We start from the raw sequence: 19798 nt of genomic DNA, 5'->3' as shown, positions 1-19798 counted from the left end.
TCTTGAGGCTGGCTGGCCAATGGGGAGAGTGGAGCTGAAACAGCCCTGCCTCCTGCTAGCAGTCACAGGCTCCTGCAGCAGGGGAGGGCTGTCCAGCCATTGGCCAGCCACCCTGAAGGGCAGGAGCTCCTGCTCAGCCCACGCAGGGCCAGGGCAAAGCGAGTCAGGCAGCGAAAAGGCTGCAGCAGCAGCCACAGCAGCAATGGCGGTGGCGGCTGCAGAACAGCCATGGTTGTTGCGGCGGTGGCGACAACCAGCTCAACCCGGGGCTAAGAGCCAAACCGTGCCGTGACCGTGCCAAGGGGCCAAAAATCGGGTTTGTCACACCCCCAGGGGGGTTATGGCAACCCTAATTCCATTGCATGCTCTTCAGTATTTGTCTCTTCCGTAGCAAAAAAGAAAGAAACAAAGAAAAAAGCCCTTGAAAATAAAAATGACATTAGCAGTGCAAGTCCTGTTTTTAAAAACTGAGTCCAGAGGAGAGTACTGGCAGAAATTAAGGACTACTTAAGAACATCACCTGCCACAGATCATTATGACATATCTGTTTCAAGGCAGGAATGGGTATGAAACAGAAAATGTGTGTGCTACTAGCAGAGAGAGTTGCTTCTCCAAGGCCAGAAACCACAGTGGCAGCTGTCATGAGTGGGCACTTACTGAGGCCCAAATCTGAGTGACAAGGCAACAATAGCTATTCTTGAAGAGCAGGCATCTCCAGAGCACATAGTCAGTTCAAGCAGCTGGATAAGGGTGGGAGGGTGGCTTGTATCATATTCTATGCAAAGTGAGGGCCAAAACAACCCCAGATGCCAGAGACCAGCAACTGGCTTATCTAACATTTTTATTCTTCCCAAAGTAAATGAGCAACAGCAGCAAATGACTATACCACTTCAGGGGGCAGAGACAAAAATTTCCCATATATCAATAAATATATAAATAAAATAAACAGAACAGCATAGGCAGGTAGTGCCCAAGTGTAGGAAATGGATGCTAAAGGGGTCAGGGACAGATAAAGAGCCTTTGCCTGTAAATGTGCCTTCAAGTCACCTGTCCACTTATGGCTATCCCATGAATTTTATTGCAGCCTTTTAAATGGAACTGCCCAGAAAACAGATTTAGATTGCAGTCTTTAATAGAATGGAGCCTCAAGTGCCACTACTTAAAACTAGGCGTAAGTAAGGTGCTGTACAGACCGGTGCTTTGCGCCGGCCTGCACATGTACTAGCGTTGCCTCGGGGCGTCCTTTCCAGACACCCAACAACCCTAGTACATTGTAATGGTGGCACCCTTTCTAGATGGGCACCGCCATTACGTCACGGCCACGCCACCTCCAAATGGGGCGGCACAGGCCGCTGAAGGCCTGTGGCACCCTTTCAGCAGTGCCGGAAGGAGCTCCGAAACGGAGCTTCTTTGTTTGTGTCGCTGGCGCAGCCTCTACACAGCTGTGCCAGCAACACAAAGGAGAAAGGGGCCAAGTGGCCCCTTTCTCTTGTTCCCCGCCACTGTCAGGGTGTCCTTGGGGCATGAAGCCCCAAGGACACCCCTTTCCAGATCGCAGGGAAGCGGCCTTTTGCTGCTTCCAAGCAGTCTGGAAAAGCAGTGGATCAGGGCCTGAGAGCTGCCGCTGTGGCAGCTGAGGCCCAGATCCGTCAGGGAAAGGGACGGGTGCAGGCCGCCCCAAAGGGGCAGTCTGTACACCGCCATTGTTACTTAATTTGAAAAGAATTATCCTACATGCTAAAATATGACAGCTTCACCAAACACATTGAATATGTGCCTGGTTTTCAATTTGCCCTTTCATACAAAAGCACACAGTAGAACAGCCATCATAATTTAAATGTCACTTACTTTTTAAGTGTTGATTGAATAGCTGTATATTGTGCTAGTATGGTGCTTAGTAGAAATACACCAAACCTCATTTTTCTGTTTATGCTATTTGTCATCTTCTTAGATGCCAACTATTCTTTTTTAAAAATAAAATATTACACCTATTCGAATTTAAATATATAGAATTTATTTTATCATATGACAATGATTCTTACAGTATTCAGTCATAGGTCAGCAATAAATCAATGCAAGGAAGGAGAGGAGAGGGATAAACAGGACCTGAATCTATAGGATACAGGTTGAGTCTCCATTATCTGAAATGCTTGGGGCCATTAGTGTTTTGGATTTATTTATTTTTATTTTAGAATATTTGCACATTGTTGGTGTCATTACCAGCCTTGAAGTCAACCTCGATGCATGGAAAGAGACCTTTCCAAGATCTCTGTTCTCCACTATTTTCCACAGGTCTTATAGCCTCAGGCCCATGGCCTCTCTGATTGAGTCCAACCATCTTGCATATGGTCTTCCTCTCTTTCTGCTGCCCCTATCTTTCCTAGCATTATTGTCTTTTCTAATGTTTCATGCCTTCTCATGATGTGACCAAAGTAAGACAGCCTCAATGTAGTCATCCTGACTTCCAAGGGTAGTTCAAACTTGATCTGTTCTAGATCTGTTCTGGCTTCTTCAGAACTCTTCCCCAGCACCACATCTCAAATGAGTTTATTTTGTTTCTGTCAGCTTTCTTCGCTCTCCAGCTTTCACATCTGTACATGGCGATGAGATGATCCTCACTTTAGTGCTCAGTTGTATATTTTTGGACTTTAGGATCTTGTGCAGTTTTTATAGCTGCCATTCCCAATCCCTAGCCTTCTTCTAATTCCTTGACTGCACCCTCTGTTCTGATCAATGTTTGATCAGAGGTATGGGAACTCTTTCACTATTTCAATTTTTGCATTCTCTAGGATGAATTCTGGTAGATCTTCCATGGTCATTATTTTTGTTTTCTTAATGTTCAACATTAAGCCTACCTTGGCATTTTCCTGCTTTATCCAGGTCTTTGTTGCTGCTAGTAGAATTGTGTTGTCTACATATCTTAGGCACGTTACAGACAGCCTAAAAGCGGTGGTCTGCCGGCGCTGCTGGTTGCTCTGTGCAGGAGCTGCAGCAGCCAAACGCACGGCTCCCATGCGGAGCAAAAAAGAAGCCCCAAAATGGTGCTTCTTCCCACGGCATGGTTATGACGCCGCGAGGCACCAATGGCACACTCGCGACGTCATAAGCGCTGCGCGACGTGCGGACGCTATGCGGCCGGAACGTAATAATGGCGGCGCCTGTGTGTATAGGGCGCTGCCATTATTACGCCCCCGTCACGTGCTAGGGGTGAGGCCGGTGTGGACACTAGGTCCCTGGCCAACCCCTAGCACGTGATGGGGGCGCCTCAAGAGCCCGTCTGTAACGGGCCCAAGTTTGTTAATTTTCTTTCCACCTATCTTTATTATTCCTGCCTCTGAGTTTAAGTGTTACCCAAAGAAAGGACTGGGAGGACCCCACCAAATATGACAGCATTACTTCAGATGTTGGGGAAATTAGCTTTGCAAGAGGCTGAATAACCTTTAGAACCACTTGCACCTGTTTATACAAGTAATAACTGAACATTCCAGGCTTGGGGTAAATTAAGAGGGTTTTATTTAGAAAAATGCAGAGTGCACACACACAATAGCAATTCACACAGACAGTGAGTGCATTCAGAGCTAACTGGAATGGAAATATGGAAACTGCATAGCGGAGTTTGGTGGGTTTGCGGGAGGGATATTAATTACCTGTCTGGTGAGTAGATCACAGAAAGCTGGAGTGGCTCAGACTGGGAGTTCTGAGGATGGCACAGATGTATACATGGAGGGCAGCCTGGGACAACTGTATGCATACTGTGAGTGCACAGAGACTAGGCTTCTGAGACACTTATTTATACCTAAAATCTAGCCTCAATCAGTACCTATCTTGTTAGGTAACAAAGCTGGATGTCCTTTCTCAGGAATTGACAATGGGATTCCCGACTGGTTGATGGCTTTAAGTTTAGTGTGACAAAAACAGCGATTAGATCAGGATATCCTCAGGATGGAGGGATGGAGAAATGTACCTGGGAACACAACAAGGAAGAAGCAAGAAGGCTTGGCTTATTGTTTTGGGAGCAAGGACATCCTTTGTCTCAAGGTGCAAATGGAAATACAGATGACTTGGGGAAGGAAGGAGCACCTAATACACCCACCTAGATTTGCTTGTCCTATTACCTGGATGTGCATATGATTCAGGACGTACTCCTTTTCTCCTGAAAACCTGACCTAGTTTTCCTTAAAGATCATTGATCGCTCAAGAACATTCTGTCCAGATATGAAATATGGGAACCCCAAAATACAGTGCAGAGCATACAGGGTGTGCTAACATAAGCCTGTTCTGTGTACAATGTTTTCTGCATACAGGTTGAATAGACATGGTGATAGTATGCAGCATTACCTGACCCCTTTTCTAATTGTAAACTATTTTGCTTCTCCATACTCTGTTCTGACAGCAGCCTCTTGATCTGAGTTTAGGTTACACATGAGGACAATCAAATGTAGTGGCACTCCTTTTTTAGAGCATTCTATAGATTTTCATGGCTTATTCAGTCAAAAGCATTGCTGTAGTCAATAAAGCACATGCAGATTTTCTTTGGGAATTTCCTTGTGTGCTCCATTATGTTTGCAATGTGATTCCTAGTGCCTCTCCCTTTCCTGAAACCAGCTTGTACTCTGGAATTTCTCTGTCCATATATGGAATTTTGAGCAGGACTTGGCTTGTATGGGAAATTAGTGCTATGGTCATGTAGTTGCTGCAATCTTTTACGTCTCCTATTTTGGGTTCACGAATGTATAGTCATTATTTCCAATCTGTGGGGCACTGCTTTGTTTTTGCTTTGTACAGTACATAATGTATATAAATGATGAGGTACCTTGGAGATAGGACCCAAATTTAAATATGTAACTCATTTATGTTTCATATGTACCTTATACAGATAGCCAGAAGGTAATTTTATACACAATATTTTAAATAATTTTGTACATTAAACAAAGTTGGTATACACTGAACCATCAGAAAGCAAAGGTATCACTATCTCAGCTATCTATGAAAAAAGTTTTGATTTTTGGAGTATTTTTGATTTCAGAATTCTGGATAAGGGAGGCTCAACCTGTATAATGAATGCTCCTTGAAAAGGCTTAAGAGAAATACACAAAACCACAGTCTGGTAAGCCAGACTGGAAAAGAGCAAACAGAATGCTTCCATGGCCTGTACAAACAGAAAACAAACTGGAAAGCTAATAGCAATAGCAACTTCGTTTATGTACCACTTCTTACCACAAGATGGGTACTCATTTTAGCAACCTCAAAAGGATGCCAGGCTGAATCAGGCTGGGATTGAACTCACAACCTTGTGGTTTGTGAGTAAGTGGCTGCAGTACAGGCATTTAACCACTGCCCCACCGGGGCTCCAGACTCAAACAAAGCACACTAGGAAAAGAGTTATCTTGAAAACACATATCTTATAACTGCGTAGCCTTTAAGGGATATCTAAGACAATGGAAGAACAAAAAAGGAACACCTTCAAATGTTCAGGTTAAGGAAATATTGTGACATGCAATGCAGTAGAAAAAAACATGATGAAGCTTAACATTGATGTGTATGCATAGAAAACCTTCTATAAAAAGTCAAGGAAGATTACTTCAATATATGACTACATCAGCAAGATTGGTCTATACACACAGAAACAGTTGTCGAAACTGACAGACTTAGCAGAAATTGGCAAATCGTCTGGTTTGATCAGAGAAAGGTCATTAGTGACATTCCTTAAGGACTGGAAACTCCTTATAGACTTTTTTGTGGTGGGGGAAAATGACTTGGGCGCTTTACAGACCGCCCAAATAGGGCGGTCTGCTGGCGCCGCTGGTTGCTGCGTCCGGGAACTGCAGCCGACAAAGCGCGCGATTCCCAGACGCAACAAAAAAAAGCTGCAAAATGCAGCTTCTTCTTGCGGCACAGAAATGGCACCGCAAATTGCCAATGACACACTCACAGCATCATTTCCATTGCATGACATGCGAACGCTAGGCCCCCGCAACGTCAAAATGGTGGCGCTCATGTAGAACGGTCACCGCCATTTTGTACGCGCCGAGCACGTACTAGGGTTAGGGGCGTCCGGAAAGGACGCCCCTTTCTAACCCTAGTACGTGCATGGCACGTACTTTCTACCCATGTGGAACGGGCCTTGGTAACTTTTAGTTTTGATTATAAGAAAGAATAAACCATTGTCAGAAGAGTATATGCTGCAATTCGATAGACAGAGGTATGAATAACTATATGTATGTATAATCACCAAAAGGAAGAAGTCACTTTCTTTTTATCTTTTTTTCATTTTAAAATTTCTTTTCATTTCTTCATTTCTGTAATTTTAATGTATTTAAAAATAATAATTTATGTTGTTGTAAGCCTTTAACTTTTTTCAATTTATGGCGACCCTGAGGCAAATTTATCATGGGGTTTTCTGGGGCTGAGAGGGTGTGACTTGGCCCAAGGTCACCCAGCATGTTTCCATGGCCAAGCTGGGAATTGAACTCCGATCTCCAGAGTCTAGTCCTGTGCTCAAACCAGTACACCACGTGCTTTTAATATGCAAGGGTCCTTCTATGACAGGTGAGATTTGCTTAATCTATGGGGCAGAATGCATTGCTGAAAAATCCTGAAGTGAGTAACATGAATTGTCAGAAAGCACTTCCCCTGTAAACAAAACCCTGAAAATATTGCCCTACAGTCCCATGAGTGGACTGTTTGGAAAGTTCAGTGGTCAAAGTGTGAGTCTTTACAAAGCCAAAATAGCCCTCACTATAGAGAAGTATAAATAAAAACCTCACATTTTGCAGATGGAGAGCTATGCGTGCTCAGTGACACAGAATGTTGCTGGAGGATGGGATGGAGAGAATGGCATGGAGTACCCTGCAAAAAGACATGGGCCCATTTCCCACTGGCTTATAATGCGGAATTATGGGTGCATCGTTCCCATTTGAGTGCACATTCGATCCACATTGCTCCGATTTGTTCCCATTGGAATTCGGATCTGATTCCCATGTGACTGAATTACCCTGAAAAAACCCAAATCAGTGGCAGATAAACCAGTTTAATTTAACAGTACATTTTAAACGATTTTTCCTGTGCCTCCAAAGTCTGATTCGGGGCAAATGAATGGGAACGACAAGGGTGTCTGATTCAGGAACTTGGGGATGGGAAGAGCAGTGCTCAAGGGGCTGGCCTGAGGGTATCACCCACTTGTTCTCTTTCCTGCATTGCTGGTGCCATTTTCTCCTGTTCGCATAGTCTTTCCCCTGGTGGAGGGGGAAGCAGGGTAAGGCGATCGCTCTACATTGAGCTCCAAACGCAGTAAACGCATTACACCCCCTGCAACCTCCCCCCCGCTCCACATTCATAGACTGATGTGTGAGGGAGCCATTGAACACCAATTTAAACTATTTTTTTCTTTTTTTTCTTTTTTCCCCTCTGCCTGAGCACCTGAGCAGCAGATGGGCTTTGCAGTACATAACTTGCTTAGGGGAGGAGTAGTTTGCCAAGGGGGATTTATGCATTGGGTCGGTTGGGAGGGGTCAGTCTCAGCTAAGAAGCTAAGTGATGTGGAATTTCTGATTCTGGAACCATCAATAAAGTACTGTTGATTTATCAATTGAGCTGACTGGTTGATTGTCCAGGATTGGAGGTCGTCTTATACACCCAGTTGTCTTGTACACCGGAAAATATGGTATGTGTAGCTAATTTGTATATCATGAAATAATATTATTGTTAAGCATACTATACTATAGTAATAGCTGATTTGTGTACCATGCAATACCAAAGTCAAGAAAACGTATGCCACGGCATTTACAATTTCTATGTATAGTTGTAAAAGCCGGACAATGAAAAAAACTTGATCTTAGCCAAAAGGCCGAAAAGCGAATACACTTATTTGAAATGTGCTGGAGAAGAGTTCTGGGGATACCATGGACTGCTAGAAAGACAAATGAATGGGTCTTAGAGCAAATTATGTTTGAACTCTTATTATGACTAAACTGAGGCTATCATACTTTGGACATATTATGAGACAATATGACTCAATGGAAAATGCAGTGATGCTGAGTAAAGTGCAAAGCAGTAGGAAACGAGGAGGATTGTACATCAGGTAGATTGATTTAGCCAAGAAAGCCATGGACTTAAGTTTACAAGACTATAGCAGGACAACTGATAATGGAGGTCTCATTCACAGGGTTCCCATAAATTGAAACTGACGATGGCGGACAACAATAGCTAATTTCCATGTAACTTTTACTTTTAACCATAAAGGACACAGAACAGTGTCCCAGTAGACCACAAGTTGAACATGAGTCAAGTGTGATGCGGCCAATGTGATTTTAGGCTGCATCAATAAAAGTATAGTGTCCAGATCAAGGGAAGTAATAGTGCCACTGTATTCTGCTTTGGTCAGGCCCCACCTGAAAAACAGTGTCCAATTCTGGGCACCACAGTTCAAAATGGATCTTGACAAGCTGGAGCGGGTCCAAAGGAGAGTGACTGGGTCTGGGTGAAGGGTCTGGAAACCATGCTCGAGGAACGACTTAGGGAGCTTGGAGAAGAGATGGTTAAGAGGTGATATGATATTTGAAGGGATGTCATATTGAGAATGGAGCAAGCCTCTGCTGCACCAGAGAATAGGACCTGGAACAATGGATGCAATCTCCTGGAAAAGAGAATCCACCTCAACATTAGGAGGAACTTCCTGACAATAAGAGCTGTTTGGCAGTGGAACAAAGTCCCTCAAAGTGTAGTTGAGTCTTTTGGAGGTCTTTAAACAGAGGCTAGATGGCCATCTGTTGGAGATGCTTTGACTGGGAGTTCCTGCATGGCTGGACTGGATGGCCCTTGTGGTTTCTTCCAACTCTATGATTCTGTCTTGCAGGTGAAAAATTAAACAAAACAGATTGATTGCATGAAGCCTTCCAAGGCCTCCTCAACTTTTGACTTAAACCCATTTAAGCTATCTCATACAGGCTGATACAAGATGAATTCTTGTCATGAATCAATCCCATGCCCAGGTACATGGCATCACCGATGGCAGGAATGCATACAATATATATGTTCTTATACATTGTGGTTGGGCCACCTACCCTCTAGAAACTGCAGGACTGCAGTTTCCATTGACCCTAACTGATAGTGAGGGAGGTCACAGTCCAACAACATCTGGAGGGCCAGAGACAGACCACCTATTTTATAATGTGAGCCAGTAAATAAGGACCAGTTCCACAAGTGTGGAGTTCTGGGGACACTCTTCATATCAGCAGTTCTTTACATTTGATTATTCCCTCCAAAGAGAATGAAAAGGCCAATGTCTACTGTGCCATTCCTGTAAGAAGGAAAAGCTATGAGACAAAGGTTCAGTTTCCTGTAATTGCTGGCAACATGACAGATGTCTCTGCCTCAGAGAAGTTTAACTGAAAACCATTAGAGCCAATCTACACAAATGATGACACTGTGGCTGTACTGTCCTCAGTTAAGAGTGCTCGTAAGTGCACCTAGCTTCTGGAACGTAAAGCTGGCCTTTTCCTCTGGCATTACATAATTCCTATTGCACAATATAAGAGGTCCCAGGAGAAAGTTTTGTATATTTTTAATAGCACTGCATTCGTGTAGGATGCCAGTTCCATGCATCTGGAATCGTCAGATCATTCCAGCTATTATAATACCTTAATGGGCCCGAACAGACAGGCTTTGGTTCATTTTGGAGATATGTTGTCTAAATGTTGTCTAAATAAGGACTGGAGCGCAGCTTTGGCGCAGCTTCTGGCTTCTTAAGATGCGTGTGTCATTTAAACAGCATACTTTCAAAGAGACCTGAAGCAGCTTTATTTTGGCCTGTCTGTTCGGGCCCAATGTTTGAGACTACAGTTTAATAAATTCAAACTATGCTATATGCTCTAAGAATATTGGTCCTTCAATACTTATATGCAAGAAACTGGAAAGAACAGAGGACCCCTACCACGGAAGAATGAATCATGAAAATTATGAACTTTTCAATATTAGATAAGATTACCAACCAACCAACTAAACAACAAATCAACTAAAATCTATGAGGAACAATGGAAAGAAGTAGCAAAATTATGGGTAAGTAAAATATAAAACTAGTGTCAAATGAAAAAAAAAGATAAAGAAATTGATATAATCACTCTGGTAAGAAGTGGAAGTTGATTTAGACTGGAAGATATGAATATAATTTGGGGTTTTTCAAGGAAATAAAAGTTGAAAGGGGTCCTTTTTTGAAGTACTTAGGGACAGGTATAAGGATGATTATTTTATTTAATGTTAGTTATGTAAGACAAATTATCAACTGAATTTGAATGTCGTCAGGAAGTTGTAATGTAAAAAAAGAATGAAAGTATTAAGGAAGATTTGAAAAGAAGAAGGAAAGAAGAAAGAAGGAAAGAATGTTATATGAAAGATAGGCGATAGACTGTTATGTTTTGTGTTTTTAAAAATGTTTGTTACCTTTAAGTATGTCTGTTTTGTTATGGTTTGTATGTGTATGTAATAAAATAATTTTTTAAAAAAATACTGGGATGAATTAGTCTATTTTATTATGAACACATTCTTCAGAAATTATAACCTTTGGTAATTTTCCCATTAAAAAGACAGTCTCAATTGACTGACAGACTGACAATGTTTATATCCCTTCTCTAGGGAAACCCACAACAAAGAAAAATAAAACACAGCCATGAAAAAAGAGACATAAAAACAATTCCAAAATTTTAATACAATATTGAAATGACATTTAAAAGACTGAAAATACAGTGGGCCCTTCCTATTGATGGGCTTCCAATCTACAAATCTGACCACCCACGGATCACCACGCTCCATATTATTAAATGGTGGCAACATGAACACAGTGTGCACATTCATGTTGCCACCACTGAATAATATGGGAAGCAATTGTGTGAATTTCTTATCATTCATGGAGAGAGGTCTATCAAAAAGCTATCAAAACAGGATAAAAATGGTACAATAAATGCACATTTTATTTGAAGGTGTTGATAAGGCCATACAGAAACCATTGTTGTTGTGTGCCTCCAAGTTGTTTTTGACATGGGCAACCATCAGGCTATAAATGCATCTAGCTTCTAGGATGTAAAACACAGATTTTCACAAGGTTTTTTGGGACTGAGAGTATGTGGCTCACTTAAGGTCACTCAGGTGATTTCCATGGCTAAGAAGGGAATCAAATCCGGGTCTCCAGATTCATAGTCCAATGCTCAAAGTACTACACCACACCAGCTCTGAGAAGCCTTTTAAGGCTACATAAACTTTCTTTAGACAAGAGTTCTGTGCAATCAAAAATCTCCTAGTGAGTTTTACTAACACAGCCCACTCAAAAGCATCACCATAGTAATTTTCGATTTTCTTGTTCTTTGGAACAAACTGAGCATCCATTCTTGCACAGTGTCAGGGCAAAACACATTTTACAGTTGGAACCACTCCAAACATTGTGACACCATCTGACAGTTACTTTAAGAATACAATTCTAAACACATTTTCTAGGGGTTCTCTACCCACTGAACACTGCAAAACTTATTTCTGGCTAAACATGTAGAGGATTATGATGCAGTATTACTTTCACCTATACACTTGCTCTCTATTTGAGAGTTAAAAAACCTTTGACCTTCCATATGTTTTGGCCTAGAATTCCCATCAGCTGCCCCCCAAATAGTCAGTGCTAAGGGATTCTGGGAGAGGTAGTCAAAAACATTTAGAGGACCAACTGTTTCCCATCACTGCTCTACTCTCCTTCAGTGAATCAAAAATCAATGAGGTATGCTTCCAACTAGGCATACTAAGTACACTGCTATTTGAAGGGGCTCGCCCATATGAACACAGCTGAACAAGAGAAATGCTTCTCTCTTTCTCATCTTTCCAGCAGCCTTATGGTACCTATGCTTTTTAAAAGCTGTGAGAAGCTAGTAAACAAAATTAACCAAGCCAGAGGTACCTGAAAGCAGAGATGGGTCAGATGAATACAGAGTAAGTGCCTCAAAAAAGAATATACCACGAACTGAGAGAATACACTACTAGGGCTGCTACACAGTTAAAAGTTTAGCCTGGCTATAAATTTCAGAGCATCAATCACTCAGTTAGTAGCTACAATCCAATTCTACCTTAGGTTTGCCCAGAAGAAACAGAGAGAATACTCAGAAAGTGCTGCTCATGTCACACAGCATTAACATCAAGACCGAAAAGTCCTTGAAGCTAAGAAACGGCTAAGCATAGATTCCCCTTGGCCTGTGCGTACATTCTGCCACCTACTGACCAATCCATGTGGAAACAGTTCAAAGACAGTGCCAAAATTATTCTCAACCACCTTTCCATTTACAGCCACATCCCACTCAACATCTATCTTAAAATGCCACTCCCACTAAAAGAAATTAAATTGCTCCCTTTTTAAAACAACTCTTGGCAGTAACTGGATGATTAAAATCTTTAAGAAACAAAGGTAAGATAAGGACAACCTCTGGGGCTTCAATATAGTGCAGTTGAGAGCATCCAAGATGTACACAGTTGTCTTATACACAGAAGGCCTAGCAATGTTGCTCCCTCATATTCTGTTAGGCACTGGCTGTCATTTACTTCTGTTCCCAACTGTGCCAGGATTTGGAAGAAGAAATTACCATTATTTTTTCATTTACAGCTTCATCAGTCCTATATACCAGCTTTGATGATTGCATCTCCAAAGCAGGAACATTGCTTCCTTCATTCCAACATGAACATTTTTTCCAAGGGAAGGCACATTCATGTAGCTGTATTCTGGGGGGACTCCCATCCCAACACAATTGCTGTCAGGTATAAAGGGAGGCCTCTCTATACCCTGCTTTGGAGTAGGACTCCATTTCCCTTCAATGAGGAGAGAACTCTCTTTGCAAACAGAATAGAAAGCAGTGCCGGGGGAGAGGAGAAAACATAGTTCATAACTGTGGTGGAAAAAAGAGAACTAACTGGAACTAAAAATGATTTATTGTGATTCCTCCATGTCACCCACTTCTGCCCCAGAAGCAGTTTCACAAAGTGAAGAGTGCCTTCAAGGATCATTTTTGTTAAGCAGGAGATGGAGAGCTAAATAACAATAGTATCATTTTCCTATGTCTCTTTATCTCTGCTTTTGAAACTAGGAACAATACTCTCAAGAGGGGCACAGCAAAAGGAGACACAACCCAAAGAAATGCAACATTCTAACAGAGAACAGTTTCTCAACCAAGATATCTTCTAGCTGTTTTGGCCTACAATTCCATCTGCCCTAGCCACCATAGCCCATAGTGAGAATTTGTTGCTCTGTGCCTTCAAGTCTTTCCCACCTTTGTTGCTTAGTGATGTGTGCCTTCAAGTCATTTCCAATTTATGGAAATCCCAAGGCAAACCTATTACAGGAGTCTTTTAGCAAGTTTCTTCAGAGGAGTTTCCACTGTCATCCTCTTGAGACAGAGAATGTAACTTGCCCAATGTCTGGGGACTCTATCACTGGGTTTTCTTAACAAGATCTATTCAAAGGAGGTTTGCTATTGATATCTTCCAAAGCTGAAAGAGTATGACTGGCCCAAGGTCACCCAGTGGGTTTCCATGGCCTAGTGTGGATTTGAACATTGATCTCCCAGATTCCTAGTCCTAAACCAGTATACCACACTGGCTCTATATTGAGGGCTGTGAGAGCTGTAATCCAACTAGATAAGAGAAGTCACTTGAAAAGATCCTAAACTATAAAAATATATCACTGAATAATAAAATTGAGATGGTCCATGCCTTCGTATTTCCAATTTCTATGTGTGAGTGTGAAAGCTGGCCAGTGAATAAAACTGTCAGGAAAAAAAACTAATTTGAGATGTAATGCTGTAATTCTGAGGATACTGTAGACTGCTAAAAAGACAAATAAATGGATCCTAGAACAAATCAGGTCTGAACTCTAACTAGAAGCCGGGTGACTAAACAGAGACTATTGTGCTTTGGCCATATCATGAGAAGACATAACTCACTAGAATATACAATAATGTGCAGGGCAGTAGGAGAAGAGGAAGACTGCATTCTAGATAGCTACTCAATGAAGGAAGCCATGGCCCTGAGTTTGCAAGATCTGAGCAGGACTGTTGAGGACAGGGGCACTGGATTTCGAGGCCTCTAAATCATAGCGTTGCTATAAATCAAAGTCGACTTGAAGGCAAAGAACATAACAACAAATCCAAAAATAGCTAGCTAGGAGGCCACACAAATACTACCCCTGTTACTAAGTCATGGGTTTAGTCTTGTAAGTATCGAAACAGATTCTGGGGGAGGGCAGAATAAACACATTGTATCAATTTTTGGACTGCACATAGGAATGGTTATCTTCTACTGGGGGAGGGGAGATTGGGCAAAATGCAGTCCATGCTCCCTACCAGGCTGTTTCTGGAGCCTCACAGCTCTTCCCATTCTTTTTGAAAATATGTTTTTTTAAAACTACAAAAATGAGTGACAGAATTGACTTTCAAAAAGAAGCTGAAGCCAGTACCCAGCTGCTGTTTCTATTGGAAAAATACGGGCCATGATCTGCTTTGTAGCAACTACCTAAGATACATACATGGTCTTCTAAGGGCTCTTGATGCTACAGGCACTCTCATCTAACTTGTCCTCCATTTAAACATGCTGAAAATGGGAAATATTTTGTCATGCCTACTTGGCTGTTTTAGGCCGAGAAGACCTTCTGAAAGCCAGAAAATCAACTTGTTAAAAAGAAATACATTAAAAGTTTTAAAAACTTCAGTATGGCCCTCTGCACCCTCTCTCTCCTGGCAGCTGCCACACAAAAAACAACAACAACTGTCTTCAGTCTTCATACTGCTGTGACATTCTAAAGCTAGTTTGAGAAAGCTGCCTCACAGAGAATCCACTCCACTTTCATAAGTAATACATATAGTTCAATAAGCTATGTAGCTATCCATTGCATACAAAGTATTCCACTCTGTTTGCCCAAGTGGCTGGGTACACTCAGCCAAAGAGGAACTACTGCAATCCACGGCAGTCTTTTCCTCTGTTCTATCTTTGTATCCAAGCAATTTGGTGTTCTCTGTCACAATGGAAGTGTTCCCACAACTCAGGCTGGCTTCTTTAGTTTGTCCATAGCAAGCTGGCTCTCAGCCACTAACTGTTGCTGCTGCTTGCGTTTCTTAATGTCACGATAGGCTTGTACAACCCGTTCTCGTTCCTCCTGCACAATCCTTTGGCGAGCTAGAGATGCTTTGGGGATAGATGCTTTACTATCAGATCCTAAGAGAGACATGAGCAGAAGCTGTCTCTGGCCAGCCTGGAAGACAAGACAGATTGGCTAAAAATTAGAGAAGCATGAAGAGGAAAAGATTATGGTTTCAACTATGATGGCAAACACAGGACCAACTTTAAGAACAGGGTCCTGACTATTCCGAATTTTGGCACTGGTTAACACATTAAGGGTAACACCAATCAATGGTCTCTTCCTGTGGTTAGTTGCTAACCAAGCAAAACCTTTCCACATTAATGGCAAAGGCAGTTACCACTGGCAGAGTTTTAAGAAAATATAACTAGAATTTTGTAACCCAAACATACCTTGCTTTTACTCTTTCTGGGTTTTGCTGTAAGTGTTGGGGGCTGTAAAGCAACTTCTCCAAACTTTACTGAGTCTGAAAAGAAGATACATAATGGAGGAGATGGAAACAGCTCTAAAGAAATCCATGTACAAATGGACTCTGGCCTGAAGTCTTAGAATCCATCACAGACTCTCCTTTACCATGGCATGATATGAGACAAACACAGTCTGAACCTGCAGATTAACTACTTTGCTAAGCAAAAAGAGGAGCAGTGTTGGCACTTTGCCATAGAAATTTTGACTAAGCTTCAGTTCAAATGCATCTGGTCTTACTGAAGAATTTTTCACAATGCAAGCACATAGTATTATAGCTCCCCTTTTAGATGGGATCGTGTCACTTGGTAGAGTCCAGCAGTTTAAGAATAATATAATTGACTTTGAAAAGCCAGTACCCAGTTATAATTTCTGCTGGATAAATATGGGCCATTATTTGCTTGGCAGCAACTACTTAAGATACATTCATGGTCTACTAGGGTTCTTGATGCTACAGCCTCTCTCATCTAACTTGTACTCCATTTTAAGATGCTACACAGTGAATATGACTCCGCTCTTCCAACCTTACACAGTCCTAATGATGTGCAATTATCTATTTCTACTTAATATGTTTTTGTTGGACTAGTCTCAATTTAAGACGGCAGTATTTCAAAAGCTATATAAAACTAGATTCTGTTTATGTGAACTGCTTTCTAAACAGAGTACAGTCCTCCCTCTGTTCACATGATTTTCGAGCCCATGTCCCTTGCTTATGTGTGAGGGATGAACAGAGGGGAAAATAATGGGGCACATGCACACAAGCGCTCCCGCAGTCACACACCTATATTCAAGCCAATAGGGCTTGAATATAGGCAAAACTCCGTTTTCACAGGGGGTCTGGAACGGATCCCCCATGAAAAAGGAGGGGTGACTGTACACTGCAACCCCATCTGATGAGGGACAATCAGATAAATCTCATAATTTGTGCTAAGATCCTGATATGCTGACCTGAAGGGAGCCGTATGTGACAACAATTCTAAGAAATAACACAGGCTACCTGTTTGTGGTACTATATCCAATTCAAGGAGTTGGTTGTCGCTTTTTAAGTCCTAGAAAGCTTTGGCCCCAACTTATCTGAAGGAATGCCTTTTGCCGTAACATCCTGCCTACGTAACATCCTGCCTATGTATTAAGAACTTCAGCAAAGACTTCAGCTAAGATCAGTAGGAGAAATATGTTACAAATGTTAAGAATTGTAAAAAGAGAGGGCCTCCTCTGTTACGGCACCTTGAATTTGTAATATCCTCCCAAGGAAAATAAGACTCATGACAACTATGCTTTCTTTTTGACACCAAATTAAACATCTTTGTCCAGATATTTTAGAAAATGTGGGATTTATTAAGACTGGTAGATCTGTTTGTTTTCTTGTTCAACAGTTCTATTCCTCTGTAATTTTAATTGTTGTTTTCCATACAGTAATAATAATAATAATAATGTTTTATTTATAGACCGCTATTCCGCAATGATCATAGCGGTGTACAGTAAAAATTGCAAGGGCCTCTCTGCCCCTCAAGTAGTGTGTGGGGGGGGGCTCTTAGTCTTGCAGGCCAGGCTCGTCTCTCCCCCTCAAGATGTGGTCGGGGAGGGCTCTTAGCCTTTCCAGGCGGGCCTCGTCTCTCCCCCTCAAGATGGTGTCGGGGGAGGGCTCTTAGCCTTTCCAGGCCGTCGTCTCTCCCCCTCAAGATGGTGGTCGGGGGGAGGGCTCTTAGCCTTTCCAGGCCGGGCCTCGTCTCTCCCCCTCAAGATGGTGGTCGGGGGGAGGGCTCTTAGTCTTTCCAGGCCGGGCCTCGTCTCTCCTCCTCAAGATGGTGGTCGGGGATCCATTCCACCCCCCACTCCCACCCGTGTAAGCCGAAAAGCATGTATGCTCGAGCCCCATTCAATATAATAGGGCTTGTGCTTGCGGCAGAGCGCACCATTCATCCTTTTGTTGTGTGGCTTCAGCGTAAGATAAAAGCCACGTATAGTGCACCCGCGTATGGTGTGGGCACACTGTATTTGTATTTTTATAAAATTTATTCACAATATGATCTTGGGGATGAAGGATGGTTTATAAATTTTACACAGTATAATCTTATGTTATGTGCCTCTTCTGTAAGCAACTATGATTATATAGGGATCATTAGTTCTTCCAAACCAGAAAGAAATGTACTGTATTATGTTTTGAAATAACTGTCACCCATAGCAAAGAAACACTTTCAAAACAATACTCAGGAGGAAACCTGGAAGGACACATCTACAAAAATTCTAAATTTTAAAATGTACAGAAACATGAAACAAAAGTTTTGTGTTGTTTTTCAAAAATTTTGCCCTCTACTGAAAAAAAAAAACAAGACCTACCTTTGAATAATTCCTTTTCCAGCATTGCTGCCTTTTTCTCCTCTTTTTGTTTGCGGATTTTATCCATCTTCTTCCTCTGAAATCTAGAGAACCAGTTTTGTTGAACACAGTTTATTAAAGTACACACATGCATTTCAAGAGAGAGGTATAGGAATATTATTGCGATTCCCAAACAGAATGGAAAGAACACCCATACATCTATTTAACATGTTAGAGAGGACTCCATTCATGTTATAGAGTCAACCACTCAATGCAAATCCATGGTCACATGTTTGGGAATATGTTCCGTTGAACCCTGGGAATTACAGTTGGCTGATCTTGACAGGATCAAGCTTAAAATATCCATTCTAGGCAGAGGAAGGATATGCTACTTGTAAGGAAAAAAATAGACAGGGGCAGGTGTAATTACCATCATGCTATTATCACCTCTTCTCTCTGCTGGAAGAACCATTAGAGCTTGGTCTCTCTCTCATATAATAAAAATAAATAAATAAATAAATAAATAGTTTATTTTTATCCCACTTTTTGCCAAGCAATCAAAGTGGCGTACAACACACTAAAATACATCCATACACAGTACTCCCCCTTAAAACAAGATTAAACATTATAAGATTAAAACTAACATGCTAAAATCTGAATAATCCAAATAAAAACCATGGGCAGAGTTTGATAGATAGGAAGACTTATTTGTGGCCGAGTATTTTATTCCAGGAAGAAATATCAAAAGTAACGTCAATGAATCTGAACATCCATATCCTTCCCAATGCTCATTAGCTCTCACTGAGTATTGTTGGTGGCCTACAGGTTCCTGTGGTACCATACTTCCTTGTTTGCACTACAGGAATAATGAAATTTACAGCGCTTTATAAATAAAGGTTAATAATAATAATAATAATAATAATAATAATAATAATAATAAATCTGACACTGCTTTAACTTTCATGGCTCAATGCTATGGAATCCTAAGATTTGTAGTTTGGTGGAGCACCAGAGCTCACTGACAGAGTAGACTAAATATTTCATAAAACTGCAAATCCCAGGGTTGCCATTGCAGTGAAAGTTGTGTCAAACTGCATTGTTTCTGCATGCAGCCCTTGTTTTCCATTTCCTTAGTCTTTCCTACTCATCTACCCATTCCAACTCACTGTCTCTCAGGGACTCTGCTGGTGTACTAACTATTCCACAGTCTTATATAAATCTCTTTTATAACACACACTCCTTGCCTATGGTGGTCTCAGAGGTGGTTTTGAGGATTCCAAGGCTTTTAGCCTTGAGGAATTTTAAGAGCCGTACCAAGGCTGCCTTATTTGAAATGTCTGGTTTTGTGTCAATGTTAGGTGGGTAGAGGAGTGAGAAATCCGTTATCATGAATTAAACATTTCCTGATCAAGTTTGATCTACTGGCTACAATTCAATCCTGTCAATTTTGGGGGCTTAGGCCTAGAGGCAAAGAGGTCAATATGGTTTCCCTTCTCTTGGGAGGTTTCTTGTAGTTCAAGCTGGTTATCTTGCAGATTCCCTGGTGAAATCTAGTAACTGTAATTTTCTCATTAATTACATTTAGCATTTGGGTCGTTATTTGAAGGACTGAATCTCCCTTTAAGAGCTCACCAGACTACTGAGATCATCGGGAGAGGCCCTTCTGTCTGTCCCACCACCATCTCAGGCACGTTTGGTGGGAACAAGAGAGAGGGGCTTCTCAGTGGCTGCTTCCAAGCTTTGAAACTCCCTTCCTAGAGAGGCCAGGATGACTCCATCCCTGCTATCTTTTCGGCAGCAGATAAAGACATTCTTATGCTGTCAGGCCTTTTCTATTATTATTACTGGCAACAAAAGAATATT

The 19798-nt window shown here is 41.7% G+C and overlaps 1 protein-coding gene across 6 annotated transcripts in view; it reads right to left on the bottom strand.

Moving 5' to 3' along the window:
• Window positions 1-19798, bottom strand: part of CCDC137 (coiled-coil domain containing 137) — a 44892-nt gene that overhangs the window by 20367 nt on the left and 4727 nt on the right. For 3 of the 6 annotated variants that reach the window (XR_006101778.1, XR_006101779.1, XM_042448100.1), the window contains exons 4-5: window positions 17957-18039; window positions 15544-15617 (exon numbers count right to left, since the gene is read on the bottom strand). Coding sequence is in view for 4 of the 6 variants with exons in the window: in XM_042448100.1 (XP_042304034.1) it covers window positions 15544-15617; window positions 17957-18039 (157 nt within the window). In the remaining 2 variants the exon portion in view is untranslated. Of the gene's footprint in view, window positions 1-6455; window positions 6996-10678; window positions 15266-15543; window positions 15618-17956; window positions 18040-19798 lie in introns of those variants that run through there. The other 3 variants (XM_042448097.1, XM_042448099.1, XM_042448098.1) reach the window with 2 other exon arrangements.

Source organism: Sceloporus undulatus, chromosome 2, assembly GCF_019175285.1.
Source record: "Sceloporus undulatus isolate JIND9_A2432 ecotype Alabama chromosome 2, SceUnd_v1.1, whole genome shotgun sequence".
In the NCBI taxonomy this organism is placed as follows: Eukaryota; Metazoa; Chordata; class Lepidosauria; order Squamata; family Phrynosomatidae; genus Sceloporus; species Sceloporus undulatus.
The sequence above is the reverse complement of the archived record's forward strand: the minus strand, read 5'-3'. Positions and strand labels throughout refer to the sequence as shown.